This window comes from Helianthus annuus, chromosome 4 (genome assembly GCF_002127325.2).
Source record: "Helianthus annuus cultivar XRQ/B chromosome 4, HanXRQr2.0-SUNRISE, whole genome shotgun sequence".
Taxonomy (NCBI): Eukaryota; Viridiplantae; Streptophyta; class Magnoliopsida; order Asterales; family Asteraceae; genus Helianthus; species Helianthus annuus.
The window spans coordinates 188,864,084-188,881,127 of NC_035436.2; the positions used below are offsets into that span (position 1 = coordinate 188,864,084).

The 17,044-nt window shown below is 34.4% G+C and overlaps 1 protein-coding gene across 2 annotated transcripts; it reads left to right on the forward strand.

Moving 5' to 3' along the window:
* Positions 1 to 3,147: 3,147 nt before the first annotated feature.
* LOC110937614 (putative glucose-6-phosphate 1-epimerase) lies at positions 3,148 to 7,322 on the forward strand. Of its 2 annotated transcripts, none has more exons than XM_022180058.2 (9): positions 3,148 to 3,346; positions 4,395 to 4,748; positions 4,836 to 4,910; positions 5,062 to 5,118; positions 5,220 to 5,383; positions 5,916 to 6,050; positions 6,151 to 6,253; positions 6,364 to 6,463; positions 6,932 to 7,322. In XM_022180058.2, exons 2-9 carry the CDS (start codon positions 4,638 to 4,640, stop codon positions 7,117 to 7,119), a joined length of 933 nt encoding a protein of 310 aa, XP_022035750.1. In that variant the 5' UTR covers positions 3,148 to 3,346; positions 4,395 to 4,637; the 3' UTR covers positions 7,120 to 7,322. The 2 variants fall into 2 exon arrangements, with proteins under 2 accessions (XP_022035750.1, XP_022035751.1); XM_022180059.2 differs by lacking the exon at positions 3,148 to 3,346 and adding an exon at positions 3,382 to 3,553.
* The last annotated feature ends 9,722 nt before the right edge of the window (positions 7,323 to 17,044 follow it).

Below are 17,044 nucleotides of genomic sequence, written 5' to 3' on the forward strand. Positions count from 1 at the left end.
GCCTAAACAGAATAAACAAAATCATTTGAGTCATTTTCTTTTTTATCCCTTTTGGCAGATAACACAATAGCGATGCCTACAATAATTGTATGAAAATTTATCATTATTGTAGAATGTGTATGACAAAGAATTCCATAACTTTTAAACACCTATTATTAATATTATAATTATTTCAATTATTATGATATGATTATGAGTATTGTTATTATTATTTAATTTTACCATCGACCATGTAACTTATTCGATCCATCTCATTTTTGTCTGTTTTTATTTTTACTTATTTAATCTGTTAAAAACAAATACAGCCAGAATTATACATATATTAAAAACAAAAAGTATTAAACAGTAATGAACAGGGTTTTTTTTTTTTTTTTTAAATTACCAACTCACCATATAAAACCCTCAACCCTGCCCTACACCCATTGTTGAAAGACAGCTGCCGTGAGGTGGTTACCGGCGGTCACACATGTCGCCGCCCTACAGCCGTAGAAAAGGGAACTTCGGGGAAGTTTCGCCGACTGTGTTGGCGCTTCAACCCTTTCAATCGAAACCCTAGATCACTGTGAAGCTCATGGTGACGATCGTTTATCTGACTACAAGGCGTCGTGGTTCAATTGAGACCTCAGACAATCTAGATCACTGTGAAGCTCACGTAATCAATATAGGTATTTGTTTTACGTAAAAGAATATCTTTGAAAGTTATGTATGTACTAAACTTTTATAAGTTATATCACAATTACATTTGCTGAGTTGGTTGCCCTAGGATTGAAAACAGCTACATTTCTTGTGAGTTGCGAATACTCATATGTTACAATTATTATACTCAAATAATTCAATGATTGATGCCATGTGTTCTACATTTTGTACACTTCATTTTTTTCCATGTATTATAAGAGCTAAAATTAGATAAACGATTCGAACACAAATGATTTGATGGTGACATTATCATCAACATGATGTTGATCGTTTGGTTCCTCACCTTTGACCTCAATCAAACAACAAATAAACAAACCTGAACAAGTTCAATGAAATTTAATAATATGTGGTCATAGTATTTTCGAATTTGGTTAGTTTGAATGAAATATAAACTTACTTTTATTTTAATAGAATTTATAAAATCTCCATGTTATTATATCTTTTAACGGGTATATGAATTTTTTAGAATTCAAATAGACAAAAAATGATTACCTCTTAGGTTATGTGTAATGGAGCGCGAGAAAGGTCCATAGCGCCGCTATGGCGCCAAGAACACCGCCCCCCGGGGCGCCATGACCAAAAAAAAACAAACGGCGTGAGATTTTTCGCGGCGTGAGAAGGTATTTATTTGTTCTGCATTTTCCACTTTGGTCCCTGCATTTTACACTTTGGTCCCTGCATTAAAACACTTTGGTCCCTGCATTTTACACTTTGGTCCCTGCATTTTACACTTTGGTTATGATGAGGTAGGGGCTTTATGACTACGGGCTCTAGTGACATAACGCCCCATAAAGCCCCTGTGTGACGTGGCACGACACGTGTCGCATAACGCCCACAAAAGGGCTTTATGACTACACATGGCCTTAGGCCAGGTGTAGTCATAAAGCCCCTTTGTGCGCGTTATGCGACACGGCCACCTCACGCAGGGGCTTTATGAGGCGTTATATCACTAGAGCCCGTAGTCATAAAGTCCCTACCCATTATTACCTAATTATTAATTTTATTTTTATTAATTAATTAAAAAAACACTAACTATTTTTTGATTGGTCAAAACCATAGCCCTCCTCCCTCTCAAGAAAAATCACGCCCTATGGCTATGGCGCCACACCCAAAATTGACCCCCATAGCGCCACCCGTCGTGGTGTTCGGGGCGCTATGGGGCGCTATCAGATAAAAAAACCCAAACATAACGCCCCACTACGAAGGAGCTTAGAAATTAGAAAATCTTACTTCTAAAAAATGTTACATTTAACGCGTTAGTTCTAATAAATTATTTTAGATACATTTATGTAAAGCACACATGTACCTAATTTAAGCTTTATATAGTAATTATTATTCTTTTTAACATTGATCATCCATAATGGTTAATGTTCGTAGGGGGCATTTTTGGTCACATCAACATCATAACGTCTCTTAAAAGATGTGCAACGGTTAACGCCTCTTAATACCCTTTCAATCATTACTTTCCAATTTTTTTCTCTTCATTTGGCGTTATGCTAGAAACGCTCATCCGTCTTCATGCTCCTGTAATTCCCAGAGACGGTGTTAAGGATGTTATCAAGCCCCTTCACACCCCTATAATGCTCATTACGTATGGTCCTGTATGAGTTGGTGTAAACACTCGGCCACTCGGTTTTATTTATGTTATTTCTATTTTGACAACCCTTAGCCAATTTAAAAAGGGGTGGGTATGATATAAATTCTGAAATAACAGAAATGGTAAGTGTTGGAAATTAATAAACCCAACTCAAAGTGACTACATTTTCTTTCTTATTCATTCACCTACAATCGTACATAACATAAATTTATTAAAGGACTGAATTTTTTTCTAAAATTTTTTCCATCTTTTTATATTTTAATGAAAATAATGTTAAAATAAAAATATTGTTTGAGTTCTCAAAATAGGGTTTAGCCCACAAAAAGATACGATTATCATAACTTACTATATTCACCTACACGTCTTCAAACTTATACCAATCTACCATACATAAAAAAAAAATCATAAGATTACATTGTCAAACTAGGCATATCACCGCACCGTTGATCCACTACATTAGCATATTACATATATGTTAAATTCATTAGATATGCCAACCATGTAAATGAGCGAGAACCAACATACCCTTGTACAATTTTCATAAAGCATCTACAATAGGGACAGATGCTGATGTGGAAGAGAGAAGAATGAAGGAGAGAAAATAAACCGTCTCTAATCTGAACAAGACAGAGAGATATGTATCCCTGTCGCCACAACCCACCCGTGGAAGCAAGATTCGGTCCATGGATCAACCTCGAGCAGTAACAATGTGGTTTTTCGTAGAAAGCCCGACTACCATACTCTTAACAACCATTTCAACAAACCACAAGGGATCTAAACATACTTGCATGATAAACAAAGGGGCAAAACCAAACATTTAGCCATCTATATATTTATTATCATCTTGCTGGCCCATAACCTCTTGATCCAGTTCCTTCATCAAGTTGAAACCTTTTTGTCCCCCCAATACTTTTAATTAAAAAATAATTTAAACAAAATCCCACAATTCTTTTTATATATATAAATCTTGACCGTTTTGTACAACTTACATGTACTTCACGTATCTTCCACGTCCCCCTTCGTCTCCCCCAAGCAGATAATAAAAATTTGAAGGTACCCTTCATTTATTTCCCCTTAATTTTTGCTTAACGTTTATATATTTTATTATCTTGTTGCACATGTTTTCACAATCTTGCCTCTTTCCCCATGTTTCTTTATTCTCTTCTTGTCGACTTTCATGTTTATTTAAACTTCTTGAATTCATCTCATGAGTTCTTGATTTGAAGTGGTTTACAACTTTACATATCTCAAGTTATCAATGTGAGTGAATATTGTTTATGTTTTTTTTTTTTTTTTTTTTTAAGTGTATGTTGTGTGACATTTGGATCTGAAATGTTAGGAATTGGGTTGTGTTTTTGTTTGGTAAATGTGGGATGAATGTGTTTTTAAAGATTGTGATCTTGTATTTGTGTTCTTGAATTGGGGAAAAGGGTGTTGTTTGGACTAACTTTAATAACTGGATAATTAAAGTTTTTATTTTTTATTTTTGGGAATTTAATTGTGAGATGTTGATTTCATTCAGGGATAAGGGTTTTTTTTTTTTTTTTATTGCTGTTAATATGTATATATATGATAAATGGTAAATTTGTTAAGAATTATCTTGAACTTATGGATGATTAAAGTTTTTATCTTTAATTTATTTTTTTTGGGAATTTAACTGTGAGATGTTGATTTAATTTAGGGATAAGGGTTTATTTCTTTTTTTATTGTTGTTAATATGTATATGATAAATGGTAAATTTGTAAAGAATTATCATCAAATACCTTGGAAATTGTAAGGTTGACTATAGGTATTGTTTAAAGTATGAAGTGTTTGACAATTCTGGTTGAAAACATGTTTTTTTTTTTTTTTTTCTGTTGAAATTTAGGTAGAAGATCTTGGAACTATTTTTTTGTGGCTTATAATTTTTCAAATATAAAATTCTAGAAATTCAGTCTTGAAATAGTAAAGTGGATTGTGTTATAAGAGTGATGGAGCAATTTTGCTATATGTGTTTTTTTCTTGTTATAGTCTAAACAAATTCCTTTTGTTTGAATCTTTTGAGTTTGAATATTAGTTTTGCATAAAAATCTTGACTTTTGTCAATCTAATCCTTTGCTAGGTGGTATGAAACTATGAACTATGAATAGAAGCATTCGTTCTTTAAAACCGAAGTAATGGATTACATTGAGGGTCTATTTAAGCAAACTCAGAACAAGTAGTCCAGGATTTTGAAGATTTTTGAGTCAACAAGATCACAAAAATATTGTTTTTATGGTTTCTGCATTTGGCACACTAGAAAAGTGTGATTAGGGTTTGTTAGAAACACGTTTATCGGGCATTCTAGGGTTTGTGTGAGAGAAAAATGGGACACTCTGCAGCTGTTTGGGATACCAGGATGGCTCTTGAAACAACAAAGGACTGGAATGGAATTGAGCAAATCGTTCTTCGGAATCCACTAGGAGCTTCGGCTAGGGTTAGTTTTGTAAATTTAATAATTTCTGTTTGTTTTCAAGAAAATCTTACATTAATTAATCTTTGTATATTTGCGCATTTTTTGCAGGTTAGCTTGCTTGGAGGTCAAGTTACTTCATGGCGAAATGAAAGAGGCGAAGAACTTTTGTTTATGAGCAACAAGGTATGATATTTTTGCATTAATTTGTGTTTTTTGATGATAATTTGCAAGATTTCAGTTAAATTTAACATCTTTTTGTTTACCATATAGTTCATCGGATTGATTATATGATGTATAATTGGTCAATAATGCTTATATATTGATACAATTTTAGGGAATTCTTAAATCCGCGAAGCCAATGCGAGGAGGTATTCCAATTTGTTTTCCTCAGGTATGTTTATGATTCCCGTGCAATCAACGGGCCTAGTTGCTAGTTCACTTTATTTGCAATCAACGGGCCTAGTTCACTTATGTGTATACCGCTTATTGTAGTTTGGTAACTGTGATTCACTTGAGCAACACGGGTTTGCAAGAAACAAAATATGGGCGGTTGATGACGATGCTCCGCCACTTCCCGCCAACGATCCCCAATGGAAATCCTTCGTTGACTTGCTTCTTAAACCGTCCGAAGAAGATCTCAAGTTTTGGCCACACAGGTTCTACTTTAGTTGTTTGACTCGTTTCCTTTTTAGCTAATATTTTTTAGAGTAAAAATCATTTTCGCCCCTGAGGTTTGGTTAGTTTTGTGACTTTCGTCCGAAGCTTTGTTTTTCCATATCTGGATCCAAAAGGTTTGAAATCTTGCCATTTTTATCCGGCTCGTTAACTCCATCCATATTTCTCCGTTAAGTCAGGGGTATTTCCGTCTTTTTTGTTAACTTAAAAGTCAATTCGGTCCTTTTCAAGGGTATTCGGTCTTTTTACATAAAGTGAAAAAAGGACGGAATTGCCCTTTAAGTTAGCAAAAAAGACAGAAATACCCCTGACTTAACAGAGAAAAATGGATGGAGTTAACGAGCCGGATGAAAATGGCAAGATTTCAAACCTTTTGGATCCAGATGCGAAAAAACAAACCTTTGGACGAAAGTCGCAAAACTAGCAAACCCCAGGGACGAAAATAGCATTTTACTCTATTTTTTATTTAGAATTTTTGACCCATTATCCATAACTGAAATTTATATCCCACAGCTTTGAGTTTCGTCTTCGAGTCTCACTTGGGATGGATGGAAACTTGACATTAATATCTCGCGTTAGGAACGTCAATGGGAAGCCTTTTAGTTTTTCTTTCGCGTATCACTCGTATTTCTCTGTCTCTGACATAAGGTATGGGTCCTAGATGTTATTTTCTTCTTTATTTATTAAAATTATGAAAGCTCAATAATTTATTTATTTTTCTGCTTAAAAAGTATTTTGTGATTAATAGTGAAGTGAGGATCGAAGGGCTAGAGACAATGGACTACTTTGACAACCTTTGTAAAAGAGAGCGTTTCACAGAACAAGGAGATGCTATTACTTTTGAATCCGAGGTAAATCTTTTGACTTCTCGAGTTTTTAAAAAGTTATTAAAAATTTGTATATTAAAGTTCATTAAAAGAAATGTTATTGAAAGGTTTGATTGTTTGTTTGTTTGTTTCAGATCGATCGTGTTTATCTTAGTTCTCCGAGTTGTATTGCTGTACTTGATCATGAAAGGAAGCGTACATACGTGTTACGAAAGGAAGGACTGCCGGATGTTGGTAAGCGAGATTATCGGCTTTTTACCTTTTAACGTTTCTGGTCAAACTTACTAATCTTCAAGTTCAAGTAAAATATAGATTTTGTTACAACTCGAGGACCAACGTTTTTTAAATTGATAGCTGATGTTTAAGAAAATTCATTCGGTGGTTGATTTTTCTCAAATATCGAAAGGAACGATATGAATTTTGAAGTTTTAACTATGTTGAGTTGACCTCAAAAGTCAAACATGCTTTATTTCATTTGTTCCGTAAATCAGGAAAACAGAACTAGTATATGTATATCATCCACTAGTCGTTCTTGACGTGTTTCGTGTCGTTTTTTAAAACTTGATCGACTTTCACTAGCGACAGAGGCATACTTTGACTTTTGAGGTCAAACTGGCTACTTTTTACATTCAAAACCAATACAAATCCCATTATTTGTTTACGACCAATATAACGTTTTTATTGTAATTTGTGTAAATAAAGTGGTGTGGAATCCATGGGAGAAGAAATCAAAAGCGATGTCTGATTTCGGAGACGATGAATACAAGCAAATGCTATGTGTGGATGGTGCAGCGATAGAGAAACCGATTACTTTGAAACCAGGCGAAGAATGGACTGGTCGTTTGGAAATCGCGGTCGTGCCGTCAAGTTTTTGCAGTGAGGGTCTCTGATTTTCAGTTGAGGTTTCCTCCTTGTAAGATACTGTTTTCGGGTTTTACCTTTTGTTTTCGATATGGAAGTAGATTATAGGTGTCGGTTTTAAGGTTTAAGCTGTGTAATCTATGTTTAGGATTCTCAGTAGTTAAAGTATCTTATGTTTTTTTTTCTTTTAAAGATGAATGCATGCACCTAAAACCATGCAGCATATTTTCTATAAGCAAGTATAAAAATAGTAAAATCCAAGATAAATACTTTTTTTGTTTGAACGGCAAATTTCTTTTAATCTTTGTCGTCGGTAGGACTTGAACCCAAGACCTCCCCTCACTAACTACAAAAATACAGAATAAAACTCTTTATAGTTATCTTATATTTCAGATTTAATAAAACTCTTTTTAGTTTTGTGTATTAAAAAGTAGAAATAAGTGCTTGATATATTGGTTTTGTTAAATTATGTAATAGAGTAAATTACGTTTTTGGCCCCTGTGGTTATATCACTTTTACTATATTAGTCCAAAATAAGAATTTTTAACATATCTGCTGCCCCCATGGTTTCTATAACTAACCATTTTGGCCCCCAAGTCTAGAGATCGTGGGGGCCAAAATGGTTAGTTATAGAGACCATGAGGGCTAAAATGGTTAAGACTTAGGGGCCAAAATGGTTAGTTATAGAGACCATAGGGGCAGATATGTTAAAAATTCTTATTTTGGGCTAATATAGTAAAAGTGATATAAGCACAGGGGCCAAAAACGTAATTTACTCTATGTAATATGACATCTTATTTTAGTAAGTACTTAAAATATTACTTTAATTCAAAACAATTCACATTGTAAACAAGTTTAATAATGCAAGTTATAACGTAAGAATATTTGCAATGATCTAGGGGTGTTTTGGGGGTTCCCGAAACCCCGTTGGTTTGAAAAAAATGGAAAAAAATTAGTGGAAGCCTTATATGATTTGAAAAAATTAGTGAGAATCTACCAAAAGTAATCCGGTGGAAAATATTTCTGAATCCGTCACTGCTTGACATGGTTTAACCGAGAGGACAGTGGTGACTTGGCATGTGCTTAACGCCCACTACATGCAACCTAGACTTAACTAGAGTGAATTATAGAGTTGGTTGTGATTCCAAACTTCTAATTATCTTAATGAAGCAAGTTGGTTATCACTAACCGGCTATGACCAACAATTTTTATTATAAGCGAGACTTGAATTCATGGTCTCCACTTTACAAGGTCACGAGGTTGTCAATGCACCAGAAAGTCAATTACACATATTTATAACTATTTAATGGCTATCTTCATTTGCTTTTTTGAACGCTTTTTAACTATTATTTTTTTCATGTTGTTCTTTTTGAAATAACTTTTTTTTTACCGTCATTTAGTATTATGTAAAGAGAACAACTATTAACCATTGTAATTTTGAATTATCATAGTTTTCACAATTCACTTTGACAATTATAGATTTAAGTTACTTTATGCTCAATGAAACAACAGGTTAACAAGTCAATTCACATATGCCCATGTTATGATTCTTTTAGCGCCAATGACAAAACTCATTCATAGAATGGAGGAACAAAAATGTTAAAGTCGGATGCGCACTGGGTTCAGGTGTATTATACTAAGCTCAAACTTCGTTAAATGGCTTACGAGCCTTCACAATACAAGTTTGAGGTCGGCTCAAAATATTACTCATAAACCATATCAATCAAAAGTTTATAATACTACTAGTTGGACGAGGTTGTGTTCAATTTAAACATCTTTACAAAAGTTAGACTCGTCGGTGGCTCTAATTACATATATTGTCACACTTCCATGTTGCATAGGGCTCGATGAGATTCGTGCAGCTTCTTATAAGCTAACTTCGACAACCTTAAGTTGAGCTTGAACTCGAATAACAAGTGGAAACGTGGTGCTGGTAGAAAAGTTATCTAACCTAAAGCGACTGTTGGTTCTAGACTTCTAGGAGACATATAAATTATGGGTATTCAAATCGGTTTTAACCATAAATCTCGAATGATTTCCTTTCATTTTATCAATTTCATAATGTCTTTAGTTTTACAAGATTTTAAACTTTTTTTTTAAAGTAAACTTCAATAACGAACACCAGCCTCAACCGAGGTGGCCACAACAAGAACATTACATATTTTAAAATTTAGACTTTGGTTTTGAAATGGTTTCAACTAGAAACAGGCATTTATTGATGAATTGATTGTTTTAATTTTTTTAGAACGGCAATTTGATTGTTTTAATTAACCTGGGCTGAGTTCATGGGCCATAGCTCAAAGTACAAATGATTCCTCGTCTATTTATTTACATTTATTTTGTCGAAAATAAATCCATCATAATTTTATTTTGACAAAACTACTGTTCCAGATGCACACACATCAATCATAATATATCCACTCGTTCACCCGTACTACAAATATACTATTTTTCACCGGTAGTTTCTTATATATATTTTTTATTTAGAGTTAAATCTAATTTTAGTAGATGTGGTTTGGGCCATTTTATCAGTTTAGTTCAAAGGTTTCATTTTTCGCTTGTGGGTCTAAAAAAGTTTCACTGTTGCCATTTTAGTCCTCTAGGTTAGCTTTATCCATTTTTTTGTTAACGAGAGGGCAATTCGGTCATTTTATATGTAATTCCTGTTAACTAGAAGGGCAATTCGACCATATAAAATGACCGAAGTGCCCTTCTAGTTAACAGAAAAATGAATGAAGTTAACCTATTGGAATAAAATAGCAACGGTGAAACCTTTTTGGACCAACAGACGAAAGATTATTTAGAGTTAAATGCCATTTTAGTCCCTGTGGTTTGAGACATTTTGTCAGTTTAGTCCAAAGGTTTGAAACGTTGCCATTTTAGTCCAAATAGTTTCAAGCGTTGCCATTTAGTCCACTGGGTTAACTCCGTTCATTTTTTATGTTAGCTAGAAAGGTAATTCGATCATTTTATATGTAATTCTGTTAACTAGAAGGTCAATTCAACCATATAAAATGATCGAATTACCCTTCTAGCTAACATAAAAAATGGACGGAGTTAACATAGTGGACTAAAATTGGAACGTTTGAAACTATTTGGACTAAAATGGCAAAGTTTCAAACCTTTGGACTAAACTGGCAAAATGACCCAAACCACAGGGATTAAAATGACATTTAACTCAATTATTTATCACATCTTTTACTTGTTTTACAAATGTATACATTTCATCTAAACTTTAAACTTAAAATGAACGAAAACGGGTCTATAATTGTTCACGAGTTAATGTAAAAGAACGAAAATCCACCCGTGTTGGTTAAAAAGTTGAAACAAATGAACATAAAATTTTGTTCGTGTTAGATTTTTTGTTTGGGCGTATAATAAATATACAACAAAGTAGATTGTTTATGAGCTGTCTGTTTAGTTCTTAATGAGACTCTTAATGATTCAGACCCATGTTTTAAAAACCGGTTTTTAAATCAAACCGGATAAGGCTAAAAAATGGTTCAACCGGTTGAACCAGGTTGTACCGAGCGGTTTAACCGGGTTGACTAGCTAATTCTATAAATTCATAAAGTACAACATGAACTCAAAAGTTAATAAAAAAATGCATGATTACATATTAAAAGATGATTAGAAGTAAATACATAATAAAAAATAGTCCAAAAGATAATCGAAAACCATTCAATTTTCCAACAAGCTCTTTTAGATGAAAGTGTACGATATGTTTAAGCCATTTGAGTGTTGAATACATCAACTATTTTCGTTTCATACAATATTAAATAAGAACTTTTAGTTACAAATAATCATAATATATAAAACTTACATAATATAAGTAACATATATAATAAAAATTAGTAACAACTCAAACTAAAATAACCATGGGCCGGTACCGGTATTACATTTCAAACCGGTATACCGGATTTTACCGCCGGTACAAACCTTATGCCGTTTCAGTTATTTACCGGAGTGTTTCGTACCGGATTTACATCTGGAAATGGTAATACCGGTATAACCGGCCGGTATTTACCGGTTTTTAAAACATTGATTCAGACTACTTTTTTACTGGTTCAACATTTAAAGGTTTAGATTGTTTGTTTCGTGAGTAGAAGCCTGAATGATTCGGACATATGACTCTGAACGGTTAAGCATTATACTGAGTCTAAATGGTTAAGACATCTTATCTGAATTGGTTAGAAATTTGCCTCTGAACGGTTAAGCATTATATTGGCTCTTACTGGTTCAACACTTAATTGTTCAGAAGTTGCCAAACAACCCTACAACCCCACAAAAACGTATTTAAAGCCTTCCCTATAATTCAACTATTTGGTGGTTCTGAAAAGTCTTACGATAATTATGTTACAACAAGATGACATGTCCAGCAAAGTTAACAGAAGACCACATCAGTGTGTTGAGCTTCTTAGACTATGGGGTGTGGAGAAGGGTAGTCCTTATAGGATGATCCGTCATGTAGGCGTCCACGTAGGTGGGTGTGAGGATGAGCCTAAAGGAGATGGACCTAGGGTGTGGAGATGTGCCTCAATATATATATATATATATATATATATATATATATATATATATATATATATATATATATATATATATATATATATATATATAGGAGGAGTTGGGTAGAAAGTGGGTTTTTCCTAGAAAGTCTAGGAAGCAATTAGAATGCGACATGTGGCATTGAAGATTTTTAACTAGAAGGACAATTGTGTACTTTCACATTCTATTTATATTTTTTGAATTTATCTTCATTAACTAACTATCCACGTCCATATTTGTAACCGTTTTTCTTCATGATTTTCTGAATAGTTTGTTTTCGAAATCTAAACCAATCGCACATTCCATTGTTCAGAAGATTACTGGAAACTATCAGTATGTTCTTGGTGCTGTGTTTTAACATATTACAGGGCTAGAGCCAATTTTTTATAGATTCCATAATATAAAGGTGGTTTTGTAATAGGCAGATTACTGTTTTTTTAGATATTGTTGTTGTGTTTTTAACTTCCATCATCATGTTTTTCTTCAAAGTTAACTAGTTATCAAACTTGAAACCATCAGCATGTTCTTGGTGCTGTGTTTTAACAGTTAGAGTGCTAAAGTCAATGTTTTTTATAGATCCCATAATATAAATGATTGTCTGATCTTCCTGGCCGCTGGATGCCCAACATTTTCCAAATACACTGACAAAGCATCACCCTGCATGATAAACATTTTAATCAGATTGTGTTTTATTTTGATGTACCACCCTATCCAGATTGTGTTTTAATTTGAATTGTGTTTTAAGTACACAATAGTGGTGATGAGCAATCATGTAGTATCACATTAACCTGTGTTTTAAGTTATTAATAGTAGACATAAGGTATCATTCAGTATGCACTGTGTTTTAAGCTCATAACTTTATAACAGAGGACTTCATGCAGTATCAAATCAAATTGTGTTTTAAGTTATTAACAGAGGGCATATGATTTGTAAAACACACTGATGTGTGTAAAATGCAACATATAAATCACATCAATTAAGGCATAAAACTAACCCTTTTTAAGTACTAATGTTGGAAAAAGAGTGTTTTTGTCTTCCTTTTGTATTTTCAGGATGAAATGAGCTCAAAATCACAAAAGAAGCAAAAAGACAGCTAATTCTACCATAAATACAAGAAAAGGAACAAAAGTAGACTGCCCGGACCCTCAACGGCACCTCCCAAGGCAAAGAAGAAGGAACAGAGTCTGAACACGCCCCGTGTCCAGCGAACACGGGGGCGTGCCCAGGAAGCAGCAGAAAAGACAAACCAGTAGAAGCTTCCATTGCCCACCACGGGGCCGTGTCCAGCGAGCACGGGGGCGTGGTGAAAGTACAGCAGGCGCATTAATTGTAATTCGCAATTACAATTAATGAAGTGAGAGAATGTCAGACGGGCACGGGGCCGTGTCCAGCGGACACGGGGCCGTGTCCAGCCTTCTGTTCAGCCTATAAATAGAGGAGCTTGGCTTCATTCTCTCTCATCCCTTGGCACACCACCTCTCTCACACTTCATCCACCACCCACCACCACCATAACACCGTCATCCCCCACCATCATCCATTGTCCATCATAGAGTGTGTGAGTCGTCTCGGGATCCAAGATTGATCGTAAGAGTTCTTGACAATCAAGGCCATGTTTGCCTAAGTCTCTTACATCACTTGGTGAAGACAAGTGTTTAGTATAATACTTTTTATTTTTAATCTTTTGCACTTTTTATTTGGTTTTGTATTAATGACTTTAATAACTAGTTACTTATGTTGAAGGTGATCTTTCCTTATCGTTTGTCCGTGGTGTCTTGGCATTATTTTACTGTCTATATAAAATAAAAGATTTTCACCATTCATATCTCCACGGTCTATATGGAGGTATGTTGGCTACCTGGTCGGGGGTTACGGGAACGGTTTGGTAAGGGTCTTGCCCTTGTTCAGCGTTTAGAGGTCCTGCTTGGGACCTGGGTCAAATTTAGTAGGATCTCCTTCAATGCCCATAGGTATTGGATGGCGGGGATCCAAACTCTTTAACCCCCTCATAAGTTAACTACTATTAATACTATAACCCGGCTATTTAGGACTGTATCCCTGCTGACTCAGACTACTTAGCCGAGGGTAACGTCACCGCCAGAAGCGGGACCTACCACAATTTGCATTAATAACTTAATTCATTATCTTTCAATAATCCGACCCTTTAGGATTGTATCCTTGCTGACTCAAACTACTGGGTTGAGGGTAACGTCGCCTTCAAAAGAGGGGCCTACTACAATAACTAAGATAATCTCTTAAACAAGTGCAAAAGTGCGAAAATAATCAAAGGTTATACTAATACACGTGTCGGATCCAAGTGATTCATCTTGTCTATCTGTTTTTATTTTATTTTTATTTTCAGCATTTAGTTAGTTTTTTATTTTCTTAGTTTAAAACATTTTTCTAACCTTTTGATTTGATTAGACGTTGAGGATAAACCGGTATTAAAAGCTCTTGTGTCCTTGGACGACCTCGGTATCTTACCAACACTATACTACGTCCACGATGGGTGCACTTGCCCATATGTGTGTTTAGTGTTAGTAAATATCGTGTTTTATAAATTTAAAACTTGGCTAAAAGTGTAAAAAGGGGCTTAAATACTCATCAAAAATATAACACACTTCACGCACATCACACACCCACATAAACACTTTAGGCTTCAGATGTACCCAACTCCAGTATGATTGTAAAACACACCAACATAAACACACTGTAAAACACATTTACCTTAAACACAGCTACAAGTCATTATGATTGTAAAACACACCCATATAAACACATTATAAAACATAGTTCACTTTTGGGGTTTCAGATGTACCCAAATCAAGTATGATTGTAAAACACACCACATAAACACATCGTAAAACACATTTATCTTTAAACTTTAAACTACCATAATCATGAGTAAAAACACATTTATCGCTATTGAAATTTAAACCTACCAACCTCTTTAAGTTGAAACACATACCTGCGACTATGGGGTCTTTCGAACGACTTCCGGCAACTGATCCGGTGCTCTCCATCCTTTCTAAAGTTTTCTGCTTTTGAATCTCTTGCCTGCAACCAAGAAATCACGTCAATGTCAAACACCAAGCACCAATAATCGCCTTGTAAAACACGTAGCACAATGATATCTTGATCTTACGTATATAGAACAAGGAAAATCTATTATCTTCTCCATGATTTTAGGTATATTTGGTATGATTTTGGGGGTTATTGAATGTGGGTTTAGAGAGAGAGGGCAATCGCGTGGAAATAGGGAGTTGAGATTGACTGACAGTTATTTTGATTGATTTAAAACACAGTTATTGACAAAATTGTCATACTCATTTAAAACAATCAATTAATTAAAGTCAAATATTACAAGATTGCCATTGATTTAATCTCAACCATTAAACACACCCATTGGATGGACCAGATCGCTTCCTAGACTTTCTAGAAAAAACACACTTTCCGCAGGATCCCCACTCTATATATATATACATAGGGTCGGGATTTAGAGAAAAAGGTAGAAAGTGTGAGAACGGTGAGAACGCTTATGGATCGTCCGATCAAAACAATCTATGGATTAGATTAGCGCGGTGGCGTTTTCGTAAATAACATCAATTTTATTACGTGGACGCGCTTCATTAACACTATGTTCCCGAGTCATTTAACAGGGGGAGGTGAGGGGAGGGGAGGGGAAGGAAAATTTTCTCTCCTAATCTCTCCAATTTGGGAGGATGAATATATGGTCATATTTGGTCATATTTTCTTCCCTTTTTCCTCCCCTCCCCCTGTTAAATGAAACTCGGGAACATGGTTTTTCATATTTTCATCTCTTTTCCCTCCCCTCCCCCTGTTAAATGAGTCTCGGGAACAGAGTGTAAGGGTAAAAGGGTCTTTTGACTTCTCATGAAAATAAAACGCCAAACAAAAATCACACACCATTCTTACTAAAAACGTCATTAGATATAAAACGCCAAACTTAATTATAATAAAATCCCGCCTAAAAAAATCTCCAAAAAATCCTATATATACAACATCTTAGACCTTCAATTAAAAACACACACAAAACCCCAAACGCCATATTTAACATATCTCATTCGTCTTAGAAACGCCAAAAAACCCAAACATCAAATATCTTCTAAACCAAAATGTTTTTTGAAATTCAGTTTGGTTGTCTGTAAGCTTTCGCTCAATGAAATGGACAAAATCCTTAAGTGAGGATATTGTCCATTTCATTGAGTAAAATCTTATTGACTTATCCTCAACTTCCATCCAATTTATAACGCCAAAACATACAAAAACATTATTGGGATTTGTTGTCAATAAAGTTTAGCTGTATGGGGTGGACAACATTGTCAGTTATCTTTCTTAACCGAGTATTAACAATGTTGTCCATCACCATACAGCAAAACGTTATTGATTTTAGCATGATCAAATTTAGAGTTTTAAGATGGTTTATTTAGTGGCGTTCTTTTTCTCGGTAAAACGCCAAAAAAGTTAAAAAATCAAAGATCATTCAATGGATATTCAAGGATTGTTGGCTGAAAAGGGTCTAAACTCAATAACATTTTGCTACATGAGATGGACAAATATTATAGAAAAAAGGCTGATTTCAGACTTTGTGCTTCCACACGACGACAAAAAAACTACTTCGAAAAACAAAAATCAAAAGTGAAGATTTGGAAGATCAATATATATTTTTTTCAATTTTATTTTTCAGTTGATTGGTATATAATAACAACGTCACATGTAATAAAAACGCCACAAAGCCAAATGCTTGTCAAAACGCCAACATGCCATAAAACGCCCCAAAAACTACCAAACCTTATTAAAATTACTTTGGACAAGTATTATAAAAAACCAAAAAAATAAATAAATAAATAAAAAACAAAGTTGAAAATGTAAATAGAAACAGTAACTACAAATCAGTAATACTGAAGAGAGTGAAAATTTATTATATTAGAATCTAAAACGCCAAACTTGAAAGATGGGACGTGTTACAGACTTCAGAGATAAAACTTATCAAAAACAATAATTACAAACAGTAACTGAAACGGCGAATACTTTATTATAATAATGCACCGTCTAACTTACGCGCCAAAAAGACATCCTATAAAATCATACGTCTCAGCAACTTCCATTTGATCAAACCAAAAAACAAACGCCAATACTACTAAATACTACTCACTGTAAAATGCCAAAAAATTAAAAAAAAATCAAAGATGGCTAATATGCTTTCTTGGATATTCAGTATTGTTCTTCGTGAAGTTTCACTGAATGAATTGTTAGTAGAGGGGAGAAACTCAGTAAGATTTTGCTGCATGAGATGGAAAAAAATTAAAGAAAAAGATACTGATGACAGTCATATGTGACGTGCTGTCGTAGGTACACGCAAATTTAATCCCAAAAACAACTATAG

Bases quoted from the DNA above. Each gene is read 5' to 3' on its own strand.
- LOC110937614 (XM_022180058.2), top strand. From the start codon at position 4,638: ATGGGACACTCTGCAGCTGTTTGGGATACCAGGATGGCTCTTGAAACA. The intron at 6,254-6,363 runs GTAAATCTTTTG...TGTTTGTTTCAG, and splicing joins CTATTACTTTTGAATCCGAG to ATCGATCGTGTTTATCTTAG. The intron at 6,464-6,931 runs GTAAGCGAGATT...GTGTAAATAAAG, and splicing joins GGAAGGACTGCCGGATGTTG to TGGTGTGGAATCCATGGGAG.